General features: G+C 33.5%; 1 protein-coding gene and 1 pseudogene across 1 annotated transcript; one reads left to right on the top strand and one right to left on the bottom strand.

The window, feature by feature from the left end:
• The first annotated feature begins 1,805 nt into the window (after nt 1-1,805).
• On the top strand, nt 1,806-9,447 carry LOC134693818 (microfibril-associated glycoprotein 4-like). The gene is made up of 8 exons (XM_063554729.1): nt 1,806-1,930; nt 2,804-2,919; nt 3,603-3,722; nt 4,122-4,235; nt 4,979-5,100; nt 5,317-5,413; nt 7,960-8,124; nt 8,937-9,447. Exons 1-8 carry the CDS (start codon nt 1,920-1,922, stop codon nt 9,203-9,205), a joined length of 1,014 nt encoding a protein of 337 aa, XP_063410799.1. The 5' UTR covers nt 1,806-1,919; the 3' UTR covers nt 9,206-9,447.
• A 10,328-nt stretch (nt 9,448-19,775) lies between these two features.
• LOC134693675 (C1q-related factor-like) lies at nt 19,776-21,970 on the bottom strand (annotated as a pseudogene).
• Between the last annotated feature and the right edge of the window lie 3,525 nt (nt 21,971-25,495).

Raw genomic sequence — 25,495 nt, forward strand, 5'->3', positions numbered from 1 at the left:
GAAATAACATAATTCGAAAATTCTTTTCAACAATTTTCTAGTTATTTTCAGATAAAATACTTATTGACGACATAAACTTTTAACTGAATTGTTGGTTTTTTTATAATTATTATTATTATCAATTATACATTCTGAAATTGGTAAAAAACAAAACCACCAAAACACCGAACCCTGAGAAAATTCAAAACGGAAAGTCCTCAATCAAATGGCAAAATTAGATGATAAAACACATCAAACGTAAGGAAAACAAATGTCACACTCCCGACATAGCAAAGTCAATTCCAAATGTAGAAAATGGCAGATTAAACCTAACCCTACAGCGCCAAAACTCTGGATTGTATGACAGCCGCATCATATTTCAGAAAATATACAACTATGCGTTAACAATAACGACAACAGTTATATACCGCTGTTCGTAATTCATAAATCGATAAGAATAAAAAAAAATCCGGGTTACAAACTAAAACTGAGGGAAACACATCAAATATCAGATGAGAACAACTATCCAACAGAAACACAACACTATTATGCAACACGCACAAAAACGAACTACAATATAACAATGGCCATCGTCCTGACTTGGTACAGGACATTTAAAGAAAAAATGGTGGATTGAACCTGATTTTGTGACTAGCCAAACCTCCTGCTTTTATGGCAATGCTACTTATAACATTAAAAAGACAACATTACATATCAGGACTACAATAAAAATAAATAGGAGAACATACAGGACAGAAAACACAGGAAGTACAGCTATAAAAAGGTAACAGGCTTATATCTTAATACGCCGGACGCGCGTCTGGTCCACGCAAGACCAATCAGTGAAGCTCAGATAAAAAAACATCGAATGCCAAAACAAGTAAAAAGTTGAATAGCACTGGTCCTCAATACGTCCAAGGTTATCTGCCGGGGATAGGAAATCCTTAGTATCTAGATTATTCATACTCTTACAAACATGAAATTTATGAAACAATGACTATATGATAGATGTACATGTATACCAAACTGTTGGCTTACTACAGAATAAAAAAATAGACTTAAAACAACCTAAATCAACACATAATAAAGGACAGCCGGGTAAGGTAATATATGTTACCCGAAGACATCTACGCAACAACACAGAAATGTACAAGTACCCGGCCACGTCCACTTGTTTTTTTGATGAGTTAAGCCTTTTCAACTGATTTTTATAGTTCGTACTTCTGTTGTACTGTTATACCACTGTGTCAGGTAAGGGGATGGTTGGGATCCCGCTAACATGTTAAACCCCGCCATATTATGTATGTATGCGCCTGTCCCAAGTCAGGAGCCTTTAATTCAGTAGTTGTCGTTTGTTTATGTGTAACATATTTGTTTTTCGTTATTTTTTTAAATAAATAAGGCCGTTAATTTTCTCGTTTGAATTGTTTTACGTTGTCACTTCGAATCCTTTTTTAGCTGACTATGCAGTATGGATGTTGCTCATAGTTGAAGACCGTACGGTGACCTTTAGTTGTTCATTTCTGTGTCTCTTGTTGATAGTTGTCTCATTGGCAATCATACCACATCTTCTTTTTTTTTATACATTATAGGTGAAATTGTCAAAATAACGGTACAGCAGTAACAATCCCAAACAAACATTTAACAAAGAGGCGCAACAAAGCATTCATCAAAACTTACAACCACACTCACTGCCGTCTTATATATGTATTTTTAATCAACCCATAATTGATTGTTAATTAAAGTAAAACTTTGAAAAAGATTTAGCATAATCAGCAGGGATTGTAAAATATACAATTTGACAATTTGTCCATGTAGTGTATGCTTTTAGGGAAATCAATAAAGGTGTCATGTAATGTCTCGATGGAGTGTACAGACAATCTTTACTGTAAAGACTCGCTGTGCGGCTGTAAAGACATAGAGTACTGGAATGGGTCTCGATGCTTAAAAAGTAAGATATGAGCAAGAAGAGAGATGTTTCTTTAAATCTTTTGAGACAATGGAATGTTCCATGGACAATGTCTTTATGGAATTGAATGCAATTTTGTGTCGTCTACTTTATGTAGGTGAATCAACACCGGCCTGATAAAAAAGATAAGCAATGCCGGGTTGTTTATATGCTGTTGTTTTTTATTAACTTTGTTGACATATTTGTTTTTATAATTATTAAGATTTAAACACAGTGTTGACGACTTTACCCCTAATTTTGAAAATACAAACTATAGCGTATACATGTGCTTTACAAATAAGTTCAACTTCTAAGGTACAATCAAGAACAAAAGAGATAATACTATTCAATATTTCATTCAATTAGCACAATTTCAACAGTTAAGCAATTTAGTACTTTGTATTCCATAACATGATGGTGACTTCAATTTGAAACGAAGTAAGCACTTTCTTATTCATCATGATGCGAAAGTTTTATTCATATGCTAGATTACGGTTTGAATCCCCAATTTGCGGTTCACAAAACACGGAGTTGTGATAATGGGAGTAGGACATGGTTGCGTTTAAATACTATTTCTTGAAATATGATTGTTTTCATGTTTATTGTCAATATGTAAGGGCTGACTTTTTGTATCTTATTATGTGTTTTAGATGCACAATATCTGGTCTAGAGATGTCAACGGAGAGATGTTTAAGTACGTACTTTATTGTTTAACCCCATCATAGTAAGTGCCTGTAGTGCCGTTATGCTGTCTGAGCCCTGTCAGCTTCGATGTTGTGTGCCCTGTTTATGTTTGATGTATGACATTAGTTTATCTATTCTAAAATATGATATATATTTAATACAATCATTTATTAACTTCTTATTCCTTTTCAGAAAAAGATTCAGGCACAAAATGTTTAGAAACTATGGAATGTCAGCAAACCCTGTATTGTGCTCGGGATATCAATGTCCAGCTACAGACGTTTGGAACGGGTCTCTGTGTGTCCTAAGTATGATAGTTTAGCATTAAAGCAACATCAAAAATATGAGTCATTCAGAAAAATTAATTAAGTAAAGCAAATTCTCCAAACATAAATAGCTCTGTGTGTCCTAAGTATGATAGTTTAGCATTAAAGCAACATCAAAAATATGAGTCATTCAGAAAAATTAATTAAGTAAAGCAAATTCTCCAAACATAAATAGCATTGACACATTGGTATCACTCACAAAAGAAAAACCGAACAACAATCATCAGACACGAATACACAAACTCAAGCAAAAAGAACACAGACCATCTACTCACCATTTCTAAATAATGAAACTATAAATTAATTCACATATTTTATCAAAAAGTATTTAAAACATGGTTGTCAAAATCTCTGAATGTTTATTGAGAATAACATTAAACAGAGATTACAGATTTTAGAATATATTAAACAAGCGACAGAACAACACTTAAAATAACAAATAGGGGTAGCACATGAGATAATCTTCGTTGCTTTTCTGTTCCAAAAGAAAATATTGTCTGTATTAAATTCCTGGATTATTCATTTATTTAATAATTAAGAATGTATATCAATGTACGCATTATTTAGTCGTGTTGAGGTTTTCTCATAGTTTACTCATTTATAACATCTGATCTTAATAAAAAAAAATGTATTATTTTTGACTTAATATGATGGTTATTTTATAGAAACCAGCTTAAATGGAACGTGTAATTCTTCAATAGAATGTGATGAAACTTTACAGTGTAAATATAATAGATGTGTGTGTTGTGACACAGACTACTGGGATGGAAAACATTGTGTTGAAAGTTAGTTTTCTATGTACATATTGCATACGTTTGATAAATTAGATCACTCATTTTCTAGAAAAATGTGTGTGCTGTGTAGTATAAAGTTCCACCATCTACTAAATTTTCCAAAACATAGTAGATGTCTTTTTTTATTTTATTACTCCTCGAGTATTTGTATATTCTATGTTTTTAATTGTTTTGACAGTGTTTTTAATAAACAAGTAATTGAAACTTTATCGACCTCATCATATATATGTCTGATAGTTTTCCCCACCTTTTACTATATTTTCAAGTTGGAAAAAGTTACATATTTCAGCGGCACGTCTTATCACCTTGTATATACAGGAAGTGACCCCCAATGTAAAATATATATTTATTTCGATCAACGTATAGTAAAACCAGAATTGCACCTTTTAGGAAAAGGTTATAACAGTTCATGCAGTACCAATTCAGAATGTATGAAGGAGTACATGTGTTCAGACAACCGTTGTGACTGTCCAGATAATGCATATTGGAATGGTCAAACATGCAGTGAGTTTATCATCAACTAGATAGATATTCGATGTTTAATTCATTTCATAAACACCTATTGAGATTCTTCATAGATATCAGGTTTAAAATGTTGTACAACAGACGCACGATTCGTCTTTAAAAAGACCCATTGATAACGTTCGAATAAAAATAGTTAAATAGACCAGATAAAGTAAAGAAGCAGTGAGGACCCAAAATTCCTGTAAAATAAACTTAGTGTTTGGAAAAACAAAATGTTATGTGTACAGTAAATTTATAATTATAACCTTATCAATATAAATCATGTCAACACAGAAGTAATATACTTATATACTAGTAGTATTCTTGTGTATGTCCAATTTACAACCTTTAACGACTTTAAGCCTTAACTATTACTATGTATTGGTGAAAGAAACTTTTTTTTGTCGTTGTAAATTTAACAACATCGTAAAGTCTTGATATCTTAAAGTATATAAATTTGTCAGTTTTGTGGTTTTATCAACTCTTACTGGAATTAAAACATATTCCAGCTGATAGCGCTCTTGCTTCGTATCAAATTAAGCACATCCAATGTTACCAAATGTTTGTTCTTTCCTCAGATCCTGCAATGACAAGCTACATTATTGAATACGTGATACGAATGCTGTATTAGAACAGCTTCGCACATTCATTTATAGTCTGTTGACATATCAGTTTAATAACATCTTAAAATAATTTTATTGAGGGTTGTAATAAATTCATTTTTGAAACTCATTTTCCTCAAGTGCAACCAACTGAATGTGAAGACTTTCAATCTGGCGCGAATGGTGTATATACTGTGTGGCCAATAGGAAGTCCAATCCCTGTGAAGGTATACTGTGTCATGAAAGGAGGAGATATATGGACGGTATGTCTAATCAGTTATCATTAGTTACAGGATGAAATGTATGCAAATCACATTTATTTATTTCAATAACAAAATTGATATCATATTGATAGAAATTTACACACATTTATTAGTTCTATATTTTGTTATAATTTGAACTGCTCTCATATACTCCATTTAGAATATTACTCTTATTGTTTTAATTGCTAATTGTTATATTTTCAATTCCATTTAAAGGTTATACAGAGAAGACATAATGGCAATGTAGACTTTTACAAAGACTGGTCGGAATATAAATCAGGATTCGGAAATGTGAAGTTAGATCATTGGATCGGTAAGACCATGCCAATGTTACTTCATATTTCATAAGTTAATTGTGTCCGTTCATATATATATTTATATATATACAACTCGTCTAAACATCAACCCAACAATGTTAGATCTGTAAATTTGCTTTCGCAAATTTTTGGTTCTTCCCTCGCCGGGATTCGAACCCATGCTACTGTGATATCGTGACACCAAATCGCCTGCACTGCAGCCGTCCCGCTAGACCACACGACCACCTGGGCTCTCAAAAAAAGAGCTCTCGGTGGGCATGTGTTACCTTTCCGCGTCAGTTTTAATCTAGCGGCGTACTACAGTACATGATATATAAGGCATGAAGATGTTATTGTTACAGATCAGCTAAATTATCTATAGTAACGGATCCTACAAATTAATGTAAGATACAGTCACAGAAAATAATTATATTCATAAGTACGTCTGAGTCAGTGACAACCCTACAACAGATGTATCCATCGGATCGCCATCAATGATGGTGATACATGGCTGTGTACATAATGTATATACAACTCGTCTAAACATCAACCCAACAATGTTAGATCTGTAAATTTGCTTTCGCAAATTTTTGGTTCTTCCCTCGCCGGGATTCGAACCCATGCTACTGTGATATCGTGACACCAAATCGCCTGCACTGCAGCCGTCCCGCTAGACCACACGACCACCTGGGCTCTCAAAAAAACAGCTCTCGGTGGGCATGTGTTACCTTTCCGCGTCAGTTTTAATCTAGCGGCGTACTACAGTACATGATATATAAGGCATGAAGATGTTATTGTTACAGATCAGCTAAATTATCTATAGTAAAGGATCCTACAAATTAATGTAAGATACAGTCACAGAAAATAATTATATTCATAAGTACGTCTGAGTCAGTGACAACCCTACAACAGATGTATCCATCGGATCGCCATCAATGATGGTGATACATGGCTGTGTACATAATGTATATACAACTCGTCTAAACATCAACCCAACAATGTTAGATCTGTAAATTTGCTTTCGCAAATTTATGGTTCTTCCCTCGCCGGGATTCGAACCCATGCTACTGTGATATCGTGACACCAAATCGCCTGCACTGCAGCCGTCCCGCTAGACCACACGACCACCTGGGCTCTCAAAAAAAGAGCTCTCGGTGGGCATGTGTTACCTTCCACGTCAGTTTTAATCTAGCGGCGTACTACAGTACATGATATATAAGGCATGAAGATGTTATTGTTACAGATCAGCTAAATTATCTATAGTAAAGGATCCTACAAATTAATGTAAGATACAGTCACAGAAAATAATTATATTCATAAGTACGTCTGAGTCAGTGACAACCCTACAACAGATGTATCCATCGGATCGCCATCAATGATGGTGATACATGGCTGTGTACATAATGTATATACAACTCGTCTAAACATCAACCCAACAATGTTAGATCTGTAAATTTGCTTTCGCAAATTTTTGGTTCTTCCCTCGCCGGGATTCGAACCCATGCTACTGTGATATCGTGACACCAAATCGCCTGCACTGCAGCCGTCCCGCTAGACCACACGACCACCTGGGCATATATATATCTACTCGTCTAAACCTGTATATATATATACAACTCGTCTAAACATCAACCCAACAATGTTAGATCTGTAAATTTGCTTTTGCAAATTTTTTTGGTTCTTCCCTCGGCGGGATTCGAACCCATGCTACTGTGATATCGTGACACCAAATCGCCTGCACTGCAGCTGCCCCGCTAGACCACACGAAGTCAAATCACAAAAATACCTAACTCCGAGGAAAATTGAAAACAGAAAGTATCTAATGAAATGGCAAAATCAACTGATTGAACATCAAACGAATGGACAACTGTCAAATATCTGACTTGGTACAGGCATTTTCAAATGGTTTGAACCTGGTTTTATAGCGTTAAAACTCTCACTTTTATGACAGTCGCATCGAAATCCATTCTATTTACAACGATGTGTGAACAGAACAGACATAATAGGTTAAATAAGATACACACCTAGGAAATATTGAAAATAATGTAAATTACTCTCATGTTTTCGAAGCTTTATAGACAAAAAATAGTACACAAAACACTACATAGAAAACTGAAGGCTGTACAACATTATCCCCACCAACCTGAGGGTGATATCAGATGTTCCGGAAGGGTAGACAGATCCTGCTCCACATAAGCACACGTCGAGATGTTTGTATAAAAAAAACATGTATGAATGAATGAATTCTTTATTTGCAAAGCAGTAGTTACATGTAATAGCAACACAAACATATTTGCATTGTGACACACAATAAACAACAGAGAACAATTTCATAAGATAGTACAATAGAAAAATGATCAACTTATTAAATGTCAAAGTAGTAAGTCGAGGTCACATTCGGGGGACCAACTCTTGATGGTGTCCGTAACTAAAATGTTGATGAGACACAAATTATGAAAATATACATTTAACAACATTATTATGTATATAGTTATACTTTATGTGCAATGCAAATATAATTTAATGTCCATTGTCTAGGCTTGCATTATTTGCTTTTATACAGGTAATGACAATATTCATTATGTATCATCTGATGGAGCACATGAGTTGCGCGTTGAGTTGGAAGATTGGAATGGACAAACTGCTTACGCAGAGTATTCCACATTTTCAGTCGGAGACGAAAGCAGCAAATACGTGCTTACAGTCAGTGGATATTACGGAACAGCTGGTAATGATATCTTGATGATCAAGACATTTTACTAAGTCATTATAATACATGATAATCTCTAAGCAACAAATTTGATGAGGAGGACACATACTTTAGTCTAGTATTATTTTTTTGTCCCTTCACTTCAAACAGAAAAGCATCATAACGTAGTTTTTCAGATACTAAGTAGCTGTACTTGATTTTTTGTTGGAAAAAAAACATTTAAAAAAAGCACATGTCTTCTCATTGATAAATGCGCATCTGGTGCAGGAAAATTGGTACCGTTAATGTTGTTACTATTATAAACGACACCTTCGTTGATTCTGATAGAAGGATATCAATGCGGGTAAAACAATTTCGTGTAAAGCTATCGACTCATAACTTATTTGCAAAAAGCTATACGAAATTGGCATTTGATGACAAATATGTCGACTTTCATCTGTTTGTGAAATCATAAGGACGTCAAAATAATCACTTCTGTACTAGAATATTAATTACAATCTATCATATTTAAACAAAAAAGAAGATTTCTGCTACTAGTATTATTTTGTCTTACATTCAGTACAATACTAAATACAGTCGATAAAATTGAGAATGGAAATGGGGAATGTGTCAAACAGACAACAACCTGACCATAGAAAAAAACAACAACAGCAGAAGGTCACCAACAGGTCTTCACTGTAGCGAGTAATTCCCGCACACGGAGGCGTCCTTCAGCTGGCCCTTAAACAAATATATACTAGATCAGTGATAATGAACGCCATATCAATTTCCATATTGTACACAAGAAACTAAAATAAAATAATATGTGTTTTTATGTTTTGTGTGTGTAGGTGACAGTTTAAATCCTCACAACGGCTACACATTCCAAACAAAGGATCTAAATACTGGTTACGCAGCGACTTGTCAAGGAGCATGGTGGTACCAAGATTCATGTGCCTTCTCAAACCTTAACGGTAAACGTACAAGTAATTCATGGGGCAGTTACCGACATCGACAACGATCACAACCTACCTCTATGACATGGTACCATTGGAAAAGTCAATATATTGGGCTAAAGGAATCGATGATGATGATCAGACGCAAATATCAGAAACAATGAATTATCAAGTAGTTCAACCACACTTAACAACAACTCCAATTGGCTTCTATAGAGCTTTAACGAACATATTTGCATTGTTATGAACTACAAGATAAAGCTCTCCTTGGTTTTTACACTTTAAAGATGTCCTGTTTTAAGTATTTGGCATTGTTTGTGTGAAATTCGCTACTTTAGAGAAACTATATTGGATCTTTCTAAAATTTAAGATTATGCTTAAATGTATACATGCATTCTTTAGATTTTTGCAACAATTAAATAGTTATGGTTCTTTGATATAACTTTGAATGGAATTGATAAAAGGTCGACAGTTAAGGTCACCCTATACATTTGTTTTCCTGTTTGTTTAATTATTGTTAAATTTACAACTTTTCTACACAATGTTTTAAAAATATTAATATAGTTTGGTAAGCCTTCTGCTTTCATCTAACCCCATGTAATATTATAACATTCTTATAATAAAAAAAAATATAACTATGGAAATGACGAAATGGCTTGCCTGTTTCAATACACAGTATACAAAGGGATATACTTTTGTTTAAGTTTACGGTCATCTATCGAATTTTCAAGTTTTGTTGACCATCCTTTTACTTGCACTTTTGGGTTATGGCCATTTCGATACTTTCTGGTTTCCAATGCTTTAATTATTATACATTATGATAACAGTTTCTGATTAACATCTTGCAGGTCTTTGCAAAATTTGTGACATGACCTTTTTACTGTAATTGGCCTTAAATCGGCAACATTTTTTTTTAATTTTGTGGGAAAAAAAGGTCTTTAGGTGTATATAATGCTCATGAATATACATTTTTCACTGAAGAATAAATTTTAAAACAAATCCGTCTATAGAATAATTCACAGGATCAAAACTCAAAGACGTGAAATTTAAGTGTAATTGGAAAAAAAATATATATACAAGGATCTTTTGATGCCACGTAGAGTATACATGTAGAGATAGGCAGTTTAATGCAAATAAGATAACACTATAAGGCAGTTTAATGCAAATAAGATAACACTATAAAGAAAGCAAAACAATTGAATCAAAGAGCTGAAAGCTCTGAAGAAAATGACGCCACTGTCTCTAATATTGGGATAGTTTTTATGCAAGTCTTGATTTTCACAAACCGTAATTAGTTTAACAATGCAACATGTATCGTAAGCATATAATTGATATTCGTATATGTGTGTGTGTGTGTGAAGTGAAGGTGACAACTGGCTGGTTTTTTTTTTTGGACAAATGAATAGGTCAAGACTACCTGAATTGTACAAATAAATACCGTAGAAAGGCTTGTATATTTCTCACTGGTACATAGTCTGAATCTGGGTCCGTTCGCTTCCATTCACGTTTGCGTCCACTCATGTTCACCCCCTTTCACTTTGTTATCCATTCGTTTGATGTGTTTGGACTCTTGATTTTGCCTTTTGATTTTTGATTTTCCTTTTTGAATTTTCCTCGGAGTTCAGTATTTTTGTGTTTTTACTTTTTTTTTCGCACCCAATCTTAATTGGTTTTGTGTTTAATAACTCTGTAAGCAAGTGTTTTCTTATAAGTATAATTGTTGTCATTGTCTCGAAATAAAGTGAGACAGCATTTTTTTTTTGTGTAGAATAAATCTCAATCATGTTTTGGATAGCGTATTGTTAAAAATAATAATCATCCTTTCTTAATAAAGTGGTATTTTGTCAACGTTTTATTTTGTGTTGAATAACTCTTAATCATGTTTTGGTAATTATATATAAGTGTATTGCTATAACTTTGTTTCATTGACTTGTTTCAAAATGAAGTGAGATTCTGATAATGTTTTTTTCTGTGTGTTGAATAAATTTTATCATGTTTTGGTTATATTAGTGGATTGCTATATTTTGGTTTCTATGTTTTATTGTTTCGTTGTTTCAGATCAAAGGGACCAAGCTGTTAAAAACAATTATCTTTTGTGTTTTTCCTTTAAAATCTTCAATGTTTTACCCATACCAAGCTATAAATACATTCCGTATTTACACCAAAGCAATTTAAAACAACAACCATGATTTTCCAATTATTCAACTTGAATTTGAATTAAAATTGGGCGCGAATGAGTAGAGTAGAGATAATTTCAAACATTTGTCAAAGAGTTCTAGTCAAACCGGCACCTAGTTAAATTGGCACCTGGACAAATTCAATTCAATTCAATTCAATTCAATATTTTATTTACGTCTCACCTTATGTATAAAATTACACAATACATTTATAAAAGATACATTTTGTATACATAAGCCAATCTGTACAGATTTATGAGAGACGATAATCACTTAAAAGAATATGTTTATGTATATGCACCATATACAACAATAGGACTTATAACTAAGTGCATCAAATAGTTTTTTATAGACGTCATATGACATGCCACCAATAGCTTTACACTTAGCTATAACCAGACCTAGAGCTCTGTTTGCTGACCTAGCAACTGCTTTTGCAGTAATACTATAGTCTAGAGACTCATTTAAAACAAGGCCTAGATAAGCATATTCGCTGCTAGTAGCAATATTCATATCCCCACACTTAAAGACGTGACTTGATCGTTCAAATGAGGTCGGTCTGAAATGGACAACATTACTCTTACATGAATTAATAGTCATTTTGTTGTCAGTACACCAATGATATAACTCATCTAAGAGGTTTTGTAACTCATTCTCAGTATTTGCTAACAGTACGATATCATCAGCATACAATAAAATACATACTTTTTCTCCCCCAATGTCAACACCAAAATCAAATGATTTTAAGTATACAGCTAATTCATTCATGAAAATGTTAAATAATAGAGGAGAAAGTGGACCAGCTTGTTTTAAACCACAGTTCACAGTAAACCAATCTGTATTGAAGCTATTGACTCTGATCGAGCACCTGACCCCATTATAAAGGGACTTAATAGCCATACACATTTTTACATCAACCCCCAGAGATGTGAGTTTTTCCCATAACAATGTCCTATTTATCGTATCATACGCCTTCTTAAAATCGATAAATGCACAAAAGGTGCAAAAACTTTTTACGAACATCGACTAAACTAGTAAGTGAAGATATTTGATCTATGGTACTCCTTCCCTTCCGGAACCCATTTTGATCATCAACTAAGGACTTATTATCTTCAACCCATTGAGACAGCCTCAAGTTTAATATGTTACAATATAATTTATATGAAGCTGGGGCTAAAGCAATACCCCTATAATTTAAGGGGTCTCTTTTATCTGACATGTTATTTTTGGGTATCGGATTTATAATTATATTATTCCACATCTCTGGGACTTTACCAGTTTTAAAACACCAATTAAACAATCTATGTAAAAATATAATACAATTCTGGTTACATAAAAAATCAGCTGGAATATTATCTACACCAGAGGCTTTGCCTCTTTTGCTTTTACATACGACATTAAAAACCTCTTCAAATGAAATTTCTTCTGTTAAAACGGCTGGGCTATGATCGACTGGAATGTTCCTATCCGTTGTAACCTGGTTACCTGTTTGATTAAGTAGATCGGCATAGTCCGATTTCCACTTTAACAAAACATCATCAATATTTGAAGATACATTACCGTTTGCGTCTACAACTTCCATTGGTATTAAAGTTTTGCGTTCTGAAGCAATTCCTATCTTACCTATCTTCTTCCAAAACGTTTGTTGATCAGTTTTTGATTCCAACAATAATTCTTGCTGCAATGTGTACCAGTACTTACGTTTTGCTTTTTGAACCTCACGATCTAAAACCCTTCGTTTTGACACAAAACTGGACTTTATAACTCAACACAAGATACACGAGACAATTTGCCCTTTTTCCATAACTTTTCTGCACAACACATATCATTAAACAATACACTTAAATTATCATTCCACCAAGGTTTTTTTAATTCTTTTTCTCTTATTACAATACATACTATCAGACATGACAATTACTTTTGAATGCAACTTCTGATTCATCTCTTCGCTGACAATAGCACAAAAATCAGTATAAACTTGATCAATATTACCTTGGGATACTTCATTTGTTTCAAGACCATTGATAGTATCTAAAAGTCGCAAATGTATATCATCGCCGTGACAAAAATTTAAAGGTATGTTTTTTACATCAAACTTAATAAATTCAGGACTACGATTTCCTGAGGTATGACACGACGGTAATGAGGCACTGATACGTGTATTTAACTCACAATACAACAAAGAATGGTCGGGTATCGATCTCGCATCCAACCCAGTCGTATTAAGCTTAGATTTTATAATTAGGTCCGAAGCTCTAATAACTTTGAAGTCTTGAAAAAAATGAAGATTTTCATAGCTAGTAATACAATAATCAACAACCGATTGACCCTTTGATGACACACATGTGAAATCATTGTTTGTACCAACTCTACCGTTCAACATACAACAATTGCTACTTGTTAAAAAATCAATAAATGTAGAACAGTAACTATTACGTGTAAAATCTATAACACTTCTCATATTTATACAATCGACTCCAGGAATGTAATCATACTCATCCCCACATCTACTATTAAAGTCTCCACAAATATAAAATAAACCATCATTTTGGAATTCATAAACTTGTGAAATTAATGTGTCAAAAAATAGTTCCTTGTCTACTTGCCTAGTAGAGTGATCAGACGGAAGATAGCAAACACATATATTAAATCTAAAATTTGACAGCCTGTGATGCAGATACAACCATAAAATACCTTCAAAAGATTGGTCTAAAATACCAATATCAAAAAATTCAGTTAAATAATTTTTAATTAAAAAACCAACTCCACCTGACCCACACTTGGCGTTTTTATGGATGCCATTTCTGTTATGACCAAACCATTTAAAATCATTTACAATCAGTACTTCATCTTTCTTTAGATGAGTTTCAGCTATACCTAAAACATCAAGATTTAAACATGAAATTGAATTTAAACGAACATTCAAATTGTCAGAAAAGGTATTTTTACTCCATCCGTTGACATTCCAAAAACCTATTTTCACCTATCTCCCTCCATGGTATTGACTTGAATTGTCTTGCATGTAATGTTCACTGTTATGTCTTGATGATCGGCGGTCGAAGCTTTCATTGTAACTACTACGTTGTGTGTGGTAATCAGAACTGTCCCTGTGTCGGCTGGTTGAAGAATGACGATCGTAACTTCCAGCGTGACTATTATGTTCACGATGCCTATTTGAACGAACATAACTGTGGGAATCTGAACTGGCGGATTCGTCAACGAGTCTAGATCCTCTCACACGTAGATCTGGGTTCACAGATTTCAGAGTTTTAGCTAGAACTCTCATATTTTCGGATTCAATGCGTTGTTGCAGGGTCATGTCAGGGTGTATATAAATGTTACTATATTGTCTGCTGACTTTAAGTTTATTTTTAGCTGACAAGATACTCTCTCGGTCATCTCTTGATTTACATGAGACAACAACTACGCCATACCGGCCAGACTTGTTGATTTTACGTTCAACATTAAATGTACCTATTCTCGCTATTTTTAGACCCTCAGTGAATAAGGCCGCAACTTTTAATTTTAGGTTCTCATTCCGACCCTCTGGAAGATTTCGAATTATCACGTTTTTTGAAATATCTTGTGCTTGGTTTGTTGCTCTACTACCTATTTCACCTACTGTTTTAGAGACTCCATCTAACTTATCTTCAACTACTTTAAGATCTTGATCAATATCTGACCTCAGTGCATCTACAATCTTATTTACATCCTCACGTATTTTTGATGACTCACTATTTACCCGTTTATCTAAAATCTTATTAAATTTCTGGGTCAACTTTTGTTCTAATTTCTCCTCTAAAGTACTTTTTCGATCATATCTGCTGATAATTTACTTATCATTTTTGTCATGACAACGGTGTCCGGAGTGAGTTCTGTATCAATATGTATGTCTGCTTCGACATCAATATTTGGGGATTTGTTTTTTGTTGGTGCACTTTTTTTTTCTGGATGTTTTGCCGATTCGCTAGTCTGTTTCCGTGCCTTTTTACTTACAGGTACTTTTATAACTTCAGATGCTATTCTGGGGGAAGCTGTGCCACTAGAATGTTTGCGTTTATTACTATTCTCAGTGCGACAATTTTCAACGGAGATAGACTCATCATTATCATTATAAATAACGTCATGTGCTATAGATATCACCTCACTTGTATCTAGGTCTACCGATTTCATTGTGTTATAATAAGTGTTTTATTTAATCTTCTGATCGTCTAAGGGAACGCTACGGGCAACAGAGTCCAAAGTCCAATACCAAATTACTCCGTATAAATCCTTTACGATAGTAAACACTTAAATGCCTAGTGAGTTATGTTCATCTGTGGTGTATGTAATGTTTATAATATGTGACAAAGAAACGATTTTTGTCAAAAGTCAAAAATATTCAAAACTCACATACGACGAAGATAATCCTCCTGTCACAATATCCACAACTTTTCAAATATTAAAATGCAGTTTTAAGAGCTATATAAACTGTAACGGAGGGGGTCGGTGACGACACCTTCCGGGACGTGTAGCGGCCAGTACTTCGCCCCTATTCGACCATTGGGATACCTGATATCAGATTATGGCTGAACAACAGACAATGAATCAAACGAAACTATATTTTATTCACATATGTACAATAATTGCATTAAACAAAGTCGGGTATAAACCGAGGTCAGAAAACTTTCTAAACTGAAGTTCAAAAATAGAGTAATTTCAAAGGTAAAATGAAAAATGAATTGTTCCCAGAGCTAGTCTTAAAAGTAAAGTAAATTTGCTTCGCGTTGTGTTTAAAAGTAGTGAAATTTGCACCATAAAGGGGTGACTAACTCTGGCGAACAGCACCGAAGTGGTGGCTAACTCTAAACTCAAGTGAGCTGATACAGTCCGGCGAGTATCTGGAGGCCTGTGCAAGGCCGACTCCGACTGAAGATCATATGATATCCTAAACTTGTCATTAATCAGGAGAACTTTAACATAAAAGGTACTGAAGAAAAGTTAAATAAATGAATATTCTTAAAACATTATAAAAACATCAAAAGTTAAATACTAAAACAGTTAAATTAGCATTCATTTCTTTTATCCTACTATATTTAAATCAAATTTAACTTAAAATAAACATTTAAATACTAAATAATTAATCTGTCCAAATTAAGGGGAATTAATCAGGCACATCAAAGCACATCTATCACAAAACTAAAACAATCTGAGCTCAAAACATTACAGTCAGGATCCTACTTCGTCAAAATTATCTCCCCATTACGCCAGTTCATTTTCACAATCGTATAAATGGAAGCCATTGTAGCGATGACGCGCTACCAATTTTGCTCTTGGAAACCGATAAATTTATACACATTGCACCAAATCGATCCTTATATGTCAGTTATATTTTAAAAGACAAATGTATCAACTACCTAATGAGCATCAGTTAATGATCTTGTCTGCATTGATTCAACTTAAAACTATTGTCTGATCGGTTGTCAGGTGGAATTTTCAAAAAATCATAAACATTTAAAAAAAAATCTAATTAAATATTTCGTGGAAGGGCAGACTAGATTTTTTTAGTGGTTGAAGACTATAAACCCTAGTTATCACACACAAAAAATAAGATTTTTTCGAAGATATGCATTTTCATCATCCAACTTGTAAGATTGTCGTCAAGTACTTTCAGTAAAAAAATAGCTATTCGAACACACCTTCCCTGTTTTTGTGACTCATTAGATAGGTATTTCACTTGAGCCATATATTTCATCTTTTAGTACTGTTATTTTTTGGTGTTATAAAGTCAACCTGTAGCTTTAATATATAAAAATGATAGAATCTGAAGCGAGACGATGTATGAAATATTCTTACTTCGAACGATATCAAGACAAAATACTCAACTCAAACACGCCCTAACATAAAAAGGTGCACTCGATTTTTTCTTTTCGATACAATTGTTACCTATTTTTGGAATTTTTTCTTCAGTCACATAATGGAAGGGCAGACACGAAAATTACTGAACTAATAGATTTATATGATTTCCGTCCGTGGTAATTTTTTCAAAAAAATCGGAGGTTATGCATTTTTGTCATCCAACTTGAAAGATACCCATGTCGTCGACTTGATATCTAATTGTTCTGCTTAACCATGTACTAGATAAATTGAAAACTTATGCAAATTGTGTTTTTGAAATAAAACACCTCGTAATTGAGAAGAAAATTGCAGTTTTGTTTGTTTCTATTAACTTTTAAAAAAATTGTTACTATAGTAAACAATACAGTTAACATTTATCGCCTTCTCTAATAGAGAGCTTCGATTCTTTTGTTCTATTTCAACCTGGTTTCCGACTGATTACAACCATATGCAAGGGATATAACTCTAAGCAATAATACACTTAACAATAATAAGAAACATACTTCTTCTGATTTGACACGGGAAGGAAAAGATATTGTACATTTATGAAAACTTTTGTATATCGCAAAATTTAAACTCTGGTAATACATGTATACACACTGACAGGATGTGAAATGTCACCTGGTTGCTTTTGGTTTGCACGTCTACCTGACAATATATTATGATGTAACATTATAACCCAAGTTAGATTTCACCTGTTCGGTCAAGGAATGAAATTTTAAAGGTATAGAATATTTATCTAAAATAATTGGACATTTTTTTTCTCTCTTAGGATGAAAACATTTTTTTTAGTTCTAAAAGGAATGTATAAATATATTTCTAAGGAAAGATAAAATATACAGAAAACTTGAAAATCTCCAGACCTTTAAAAAAAGAGGATTTTTTTTTGTTATAGATATTGTAAACTTTTCTCTGGTAACAGTATCTGTCAAAATAAATGTTCCCGTGTCACACTTAAAATATTTTTTTTTAATTAAGAAATTTTGAAATCAATGATATCGAAATATCACTAAAGGAAAATAACAGAAACATCAGAGATTCTTTATGAAAAATTTAATATAATCTAGGAAAGTCTAACTACAGAAATTATTGATAACTATACAAATCCTTGATTTGATGCAGCATTTCCATATGATACATCAGCCGCCATTTCGAAAAATCTCGGAAAATTCCCCTTTTTAAATCGATGTTTGACCGAATTTGCCCTAAAATTAAACTGTTTTAAGTAGTATTCGTCGCCAGCTATGTGTCTGAATATACTAACTCGATTTGCAAAGTATGTTTTTTATTTACAGAATTTCTTTTATTGTTGTAAAAGTAGACATGGGTATCTGTAATTTAGCATTGAGTCAACGAAGAAATGACGAGAAAAAGTGCATATTTTACGATTCCGATTTGACCGAATTTAATCAAAAATTAAATCCTGGTATCTATGATGAGTTTCTTTACCTGTTGTCTGCAAATGATTTGTTGTAAAAGACAGCCAAAAGATACCAGAGGAACATTCAGGTTCAAAGGTCAAAAATAAACTTACAACAAAACAAAACAAAATTAAAACAAAACAAAACAAAAACAAAACTTTACGACAAAAGAGATGATTTCAGCTTTCCAATTGTGAACTTTCCATTTCTAAGTAGCAACATTCCAGCAGCACCTGCATACGGGGTATATATCTCCCAATTGATACGATATTCCCGTGCTTGCATTTCCTATCATGATTTTCTTGATAGAGGATTGCTGCTTACAAGGAAGCTATTAAACCAAGAGTTCCAAATGGTGCAGTTGAAATCATCCCTTCGTAAATTTTACGGACGCCATCACGAGTTGGTTGACCATTATGGTATAACCGTTTCACAAATGATATCGGATGTGTTCCTTACGTCGTAACTACAATCCCCTTCCCTTTCATGAATGTGACCTACCGAATTAGACTATTTACCGGATTTGTAATCACATAAGCAACACGACGGGTGCCACATGTGGAGCAGGATCTGCTTACCCTTCCGGAGCACCTGAGATCACCCCTAATTTTAGGTGGGGTTCTTGTTGTATATTTTTTAGTTTTCTATGTTGTGTCATGTGTACTATTGTTTTTCTGTTTGTCTTTTTCATTTTTAGCCATGGAGTTGTCAGTTTGTTTTAGATTTATGAGTTTGACTGTCCCTTTGGTATCTTTCGTCCCTCTTGTACAACGCCATGGCAAAAAAAAAAACAGACAACCAATAATACACTCAACACAACATAAAAACTAAAGACTGAGCAACACGAACTCCGCCAAGAGCTTTTTGTAATATCAGAACAGATCTTGATCCACAATTAGGCTAATAGTTTTCTCATTGAATTGTTTCACATGTCAGAGTATTTTTAAGTTTTTCTCATTGTTTAAAGTCGTACGGTGGTCTATAATTACTTACTAACAATTCATTTGAACACTGGTGGATTGTTATATCATTTGCAATCATACAAATGTACCACCTCTCTTAATTTTCATATATGTATGTATTTGGTTTTCTTCTGTTTTTAAGAGTGATTACAAAATCAACCGTAGGTTCTATTGTGCTGTTCGTACATCAAAATTAAAATTTCTCTTTTCTACAAAGATTTCACTGTTCATGCAATTTACAGAATAGATATAGGAAGATGTGGTATGAGTGTCAATGAGACAACTCTCCACCAAAATAACAATTTATAAAAGTAAACCATTATAGGTCATGGTATGTACTTTAAATGCCAGGGTCACTATTGTTGTGTTTAATTGATATAACTTGTTTCATATCAACTTTTATTCAAATAGCCTGTTGGTTGACGAGAAATCCGGAAAACGTAGAAGATCCAAGTCCAGTTCCAACTATCTGTCCATTGTATACATGTCCAACCCTTATCCATATACGATCACCAACTTTAAGATCTAGTACAGCCGTTGCCGAATTGATTTCATAATCTGCATGGTTTCCAGCGTCAGTGAAAATGTTTCCTTTTACGATTCCATTTACAACCAACTCCGTCTCGATAGCTGTATAGTCTAAGCAGGTGATGGTCCAAGACAGAACATACGTTCCTTGCACGGTGCAAACAAATTCTCCATCAAGTGAACTGTACGCATTACCGTGATTGAGTTCTATGTGGTCAAATACAACCATCTGGTTTGTCGCTAGATGTAAAGTTTTCGTCAACTGGGTATAAAAGGCAACATGGTGGGATGCAGATAATGGTGGTTGGTCTGTTATCAGAAGTCTTTTATCTATAAGTAATGAATACATAAAATGTATGATACATATCATGTAACGTGTAACCAGGCGTTTATATCTCAAACGTCCGTTCCAGTAAATACTTGGATCCAAGTTGTCCACAAACAATACGATAATGCTAAAAACTACAACTATCTAAATTATGCACATTGAACTAAAATATACACACTGACTCTTTGTCGAAATAAAGTAACAACAGACAAATATATATACAAATATATTTCAATAAACCAGCCTGTCCTCAAGATGGGACGATGTGTCACTTATAGACAGTATAGCTGGTACAGCTTGTCCTCCGAATGGGACAGTCTGTCAATACAAAACAGAGAGTCTGATACAACTTGTCCTCCGAATGGGACAACCTGTCACTATCAGACAGTGCGGGCTGGAACAACTTGTCCTCCGTGTGGGACAACCTGTCACTACCAGACAGTACGGGCTGGTACAACTTGTCCTCCGAGTGGGACAGTCTGCTATGTCGATCCTGTCAACGTGTACGTCCACTCTGTACCCAGTACGAAGTGTCCTCTGAATATCAAGGCTCTTCTAGCACTTAATATATCCGACGTACGCTCAGTTGAAGGATGACAGCTCATCGACAGCCAACCGACAGCCTCGAGTGCCGTTTCTCACTCTCTTATATACCCGGGGGTCGATACCACTATTTCCTTAATAGGGGTGTTCTCTATATGTTACTCTTACGGAGCATAGAGAGTTATTTGCGATCACCCCTATAACTTTCGACCCTGCCAATAATTTCCCCGCCAAACGTCTAAATCCACACAACGTTTCTTTCTGTATAAAATAAGCATATATAATACAAGATTCTCCAGATTTATAACCATAACGACCAATAAACATTACAATCATAGATGATATCATATCCAAACGCTTGTTGTTCGGTGTGAGCCAAGGCTCCGTGTTGAAGGCCGTACTTTAATAACCTATAATGGTTTACTTTTTAAATTGTTATTTGGATGAGGAGTTGTCTCATTTGCACTTACACCACATCTTCCTATATCTCTTAAATTTACATTCATTTATGTACAATTATATATATAGTTTATTAGTACTACACTTCAAGTAGGAAACTTCGTCGAAAGTTCGAATAATACTAAATTACTGACCCGTTACAAAAAAAAATTACACACAAATCATTGTTTCGCTATTTATATAACAGTTTTTACCAGATCACAAGTCAGTCATTGGCGTTTTAATTCAGTGTATTCATTTGCATAAATCAACAACTTAATTATTAATAAACGCATTATAGATACCAGAATTGAAATTTTATATTTGCGTTTGGCTTGCTAGAAATTAAAGACTCATTAGTGACGCTCGAATAAAAAAATGTTAAAAAGGCCAAATAATTATAACACTATTTGATTTACCCTCATGTTTTTGTCCAGAAAGTTCTATCGAATTTGGATTCCAGCTGTCTCATCTTCTCCGTCATCAGTTCCATTTCGGCCCTATATAACTTATTTTCTGTGGTCAGCCCTTGTACCATAGTGCGCAAGGTGTCAACATCATGTTGAAGTGTATGAATACGATTTTCGTCTTTAGCGTACACCAACGTCATGCAACAAAATGCCAATATTGCATACACAGCCATATTTGTCGCTCTAGTGTGTTACCGTGTTTCTTATCTTATCACTTACCTAAATATATTCGGTAAAAGTTCAAACGTTCAAATCGTATTCCTTGAATTCAAATGTGTTTTATTTTTATACTTTTGCACATTTATGTGTTTTGGTTTTCATCTCAGATCATTACTTTTGTCTAATTACATGAATATTAAAGACCTGAATCCATGTTCAATTAATAATGAACTTTTAAAAGGATAAAACTCTATAAGTTAGAAGTCTTTGATGGACCCTTTTCTGTTCTGCATGTTGGATTGAAGATGGGTTATTATGAATTTATAAATGTTTTCTAGAGATCAACCTTCAACTAATACAAAATGTATGTAAAGATGTGGATCTGGGGTATAATTACCAATGAGATAAACATCTACCAGAAACAAAATGACATATAGATATGAACAACTACACTGTATGAACTTTAGCAATGAGAAAACCCTATACAAATATTGTCCGGTGTTATCTCAAAACTGAAAAGGATGTTCTAAATGGAGCAGAACATTTTCATTTTCATTAAAATGTTCTTCATCTATAGAGAGAATGTAATTCTTTGTACAGTATGTACATTTGTCTTCACAATTTTTCGCAATTTTAACCGGATTCTGACATCAGAAAAAGAAGTGTAACACTGCACAAAATTTTTCTTTGATGTTTTTATTTCTACAACAACAAAAATTAAAGTTTTGTAAATTTTAGTGAATATTAAGAATTTTCGTAACGATGTCAAAGCTGCACATGATTTGGCTTTTTGTTAGACGATACACAACTGTCACTTTTCTCAAGATTGATCAACAAATGATACGTCGTATCATGCTTCTACAGGCTCATATATAGAGTTGATTTGATAGACCGTTGTGCTTACACACCCGACAGATTTGTGTCAAGTTTGGTTTAAACTAGCCAATTGTTTGGATCGAGAGATGACTATTTTTTTCAATATGGGATGTTTTATGATAATATCTCACAATATATAATCATACGGGGTAAATGAAACAACAATGACGGTAACACTAAAAAAAACATAGAAATACATCTAGAAGTCAACATTCTTCACTGCAGTTTGACTGACGAATAAGTGCTATTCATATAATATGTTCTGACAGCTATTTAAATCGACAAAGAAGTAGTGACACTCAAAAGTGACATATATAAATAAGGCCGTTAGTTTTCTCGTTTGAATTGTTTTGCATTGTCTTATCGGGGCCTTTTATGACTATGCGGTATGGGCTTTGCTCATTGCAGAAGGCCGTACGGTGACCTATAGTTGTTAATGTCTGTGTCATTTTGGTCTTTTGTGGATAGTTGTCTCATTGGCAATATTATCGCATCTTCTTTTTTATATATACACCTGACATGATATTCTCAAAATAAAAAGCGACAGCAATGGACTATATATATACAGTGTTCCCGACTTCAGACAACCGATCAGACATGTTAATTTTAAGTTGACCTACAATTTCATTGTGTTATAATGATGCTCAATAGTTAGTAGAATCATGGACGTAATATTTAAATATTACTTCCATGGTAGAATCATACAACTGGCATATAAGGTAGTAATGATGCTAAGTGGATAAATTGGTCGGTTTTTAAAAGCTAACAGCCCGTCATCACTTCCACGGATTCAATTTTAAGGATAAAAAAAAATAGGTGGTGTAATGTTTTTTTAGGGGGTAATTTTGATGAAGTAGACCCCTTAATTGTTCCTTAGCAAATCTTAGTCGTGAGTTTATTTTTGTGAAATCGACTTCTTTGTAAATACGGGATCAAAGGTCCTTGTAACACTTATCAATTCAAAGTTTTAAAAAGTTTTGAATTTTAGATTTTTGGAATTTTGATCAAAGTTTTATAATCATAAAATTCCAAATTGTGTTACAGTTTTGAAATTTTGAAATTTTAACCAAATTATTAAAATATTTAAATTCTAAATATCGTTTTTTAAATTTGATAGTTTGGGAATTTACAATTCCCAATTTGTTATCAGAGCCGTGTTTACAGGTACCCCTCTTTTTGGGTCCGTGTAACACTTATCAATTCAAAGTTTTAAAAAGTTTTGATATTTTAGATTTTGGGAATTTTGATCAAAGTTTTAAAATATCAAAATTTCAAATTGTGTAAAAGTTTTGAAATTTTGAAATTTTTACCAAATTATTAAAATATTAAAATTCTAAATATCGTTTTTAAATTTGATAGTTTAGGAATTTGATCAAACTTTTAAAATACTAAACCTAACGTGCAATTTTGATTATTTCACTTTTTGAAAGTTTGATTTTTTTAATTTTTGATTAAAATATCAAAAATAGAATAGGGGCGAAAAGAGGGGTTCCTGTAAAAAGCGAAACGAAATAAAAGCGGAACGAAACGAAACAATATGAATTAAAAACATACTGATACTTAAAAGTTTATGTATGAAATAAAACCCCAGACAGACAGATGTAAGCGGTGAAAAATTGGATGACAAAATGAATATTTCTCAAAAGAAGAGAACTCATTTCAAAACCAGACGTACGGCTGATATTGGCCATTTTACTTGCTGGTTTTTCTAGCACCCATATTTTAGGAGAAACAGGAGTAACAGTAAATACTGAACAACTCGCAGTAGGTCAAATAGTATGCTTAGGTTGAGCATGTATATATATTTTCTACTGAACTCTTAGCAATAAAAATGCTCAATACACGGTGTATTATCTCTTTTGATTTCAATTTTTTTCTGTTTTGCTTTACGTCTTCTTACTTTCTGCAAACATGTTGGCTAAGGAATATATCATTCCATATACATTATGAACGATCATCTTTAACGTTTTAATCTATTCTTTGTAAGTTGTTGGCCATAATTATTCAGCTTTCAGCGTTCCCTAAGAAGGTCGATCCAGAAAAGCGCTTTGGTCATAACTTTCATTTTTATCGGTTGTATGACGATCATACTTATATTGACTTGTATCAATGATTTTGGTTAATATTTTTTTTGGTACGGTAGGAATACTGAATGCATGGTGTCCCAATTAGGGTTGTGCTGGTCTACCATGTGGGAGGTTTTTGATAGTTATTGTTATGATATTGGTAATTATTGTGTTTATTTATATTGGCCTAATTTGTGTTGTATGGCCTGATAGTTGTTTAACAAATAATCTTATAACTGTGCAGTTTAGGAATCACTGGAACAATCACAGAATGATTGGAACTTTCTAGAATGATCCTTATAAAAGATGCGTAATTTAAACTTCTACGTTATTCCAGAAACTTCCGTTGTAACTTTCCAGGATTTTCCACAATGTTCCATTATAGAGTGTTCTAGAATTTTCCATGACAACACTATATATACAGACACTAAAGTTAAACTCTCATAATTAAACTTGGACATAGACATTGATGTCATTAGTATTCACAGCATTTGGATTGACACTTTTATTCTACAAACAACATCATACTGGATTGTGACATTAGTAGTGAACGTAATATTCAAATTGGATTCCGAAAGATTTCGGGATACATATAAAGATAACAGATTG

The sequence above is a fragment of the Mytilus trossulus genome, chromosome 12, assembly GCF_036588685.1.
Source record: "Mytilus trossulus isolate FHL-02 chromosome 12, PNRI_Mtr1.1.1.hap1, whole genome shotgun sequence".
Taxonomy (NCBI): Eukaryota; Metazoa; Mollusca; class Bivalvia; order Mytilida; family Mytilidae; genus Mytilus; species Mytilus trossulus.

Coding starts and splice junctions, on each gene's coding strand:
- LOC134693818 (XM_063554729.1), top strand. Junction 4,236..4,978: donor TTGGAATGGTCAAACATGCA/GTGAGTTTATCA, acceptor ATTTTCCTCAAG/TGCAACCAACTGAATGTGAA. Junction 8,125..8,936: donor TGGATATTACGGAACAGCTG/GTAATGATATCT, acceptor TTGTGTGTGTAG/GTGACAGTTTAAATCCTCAC.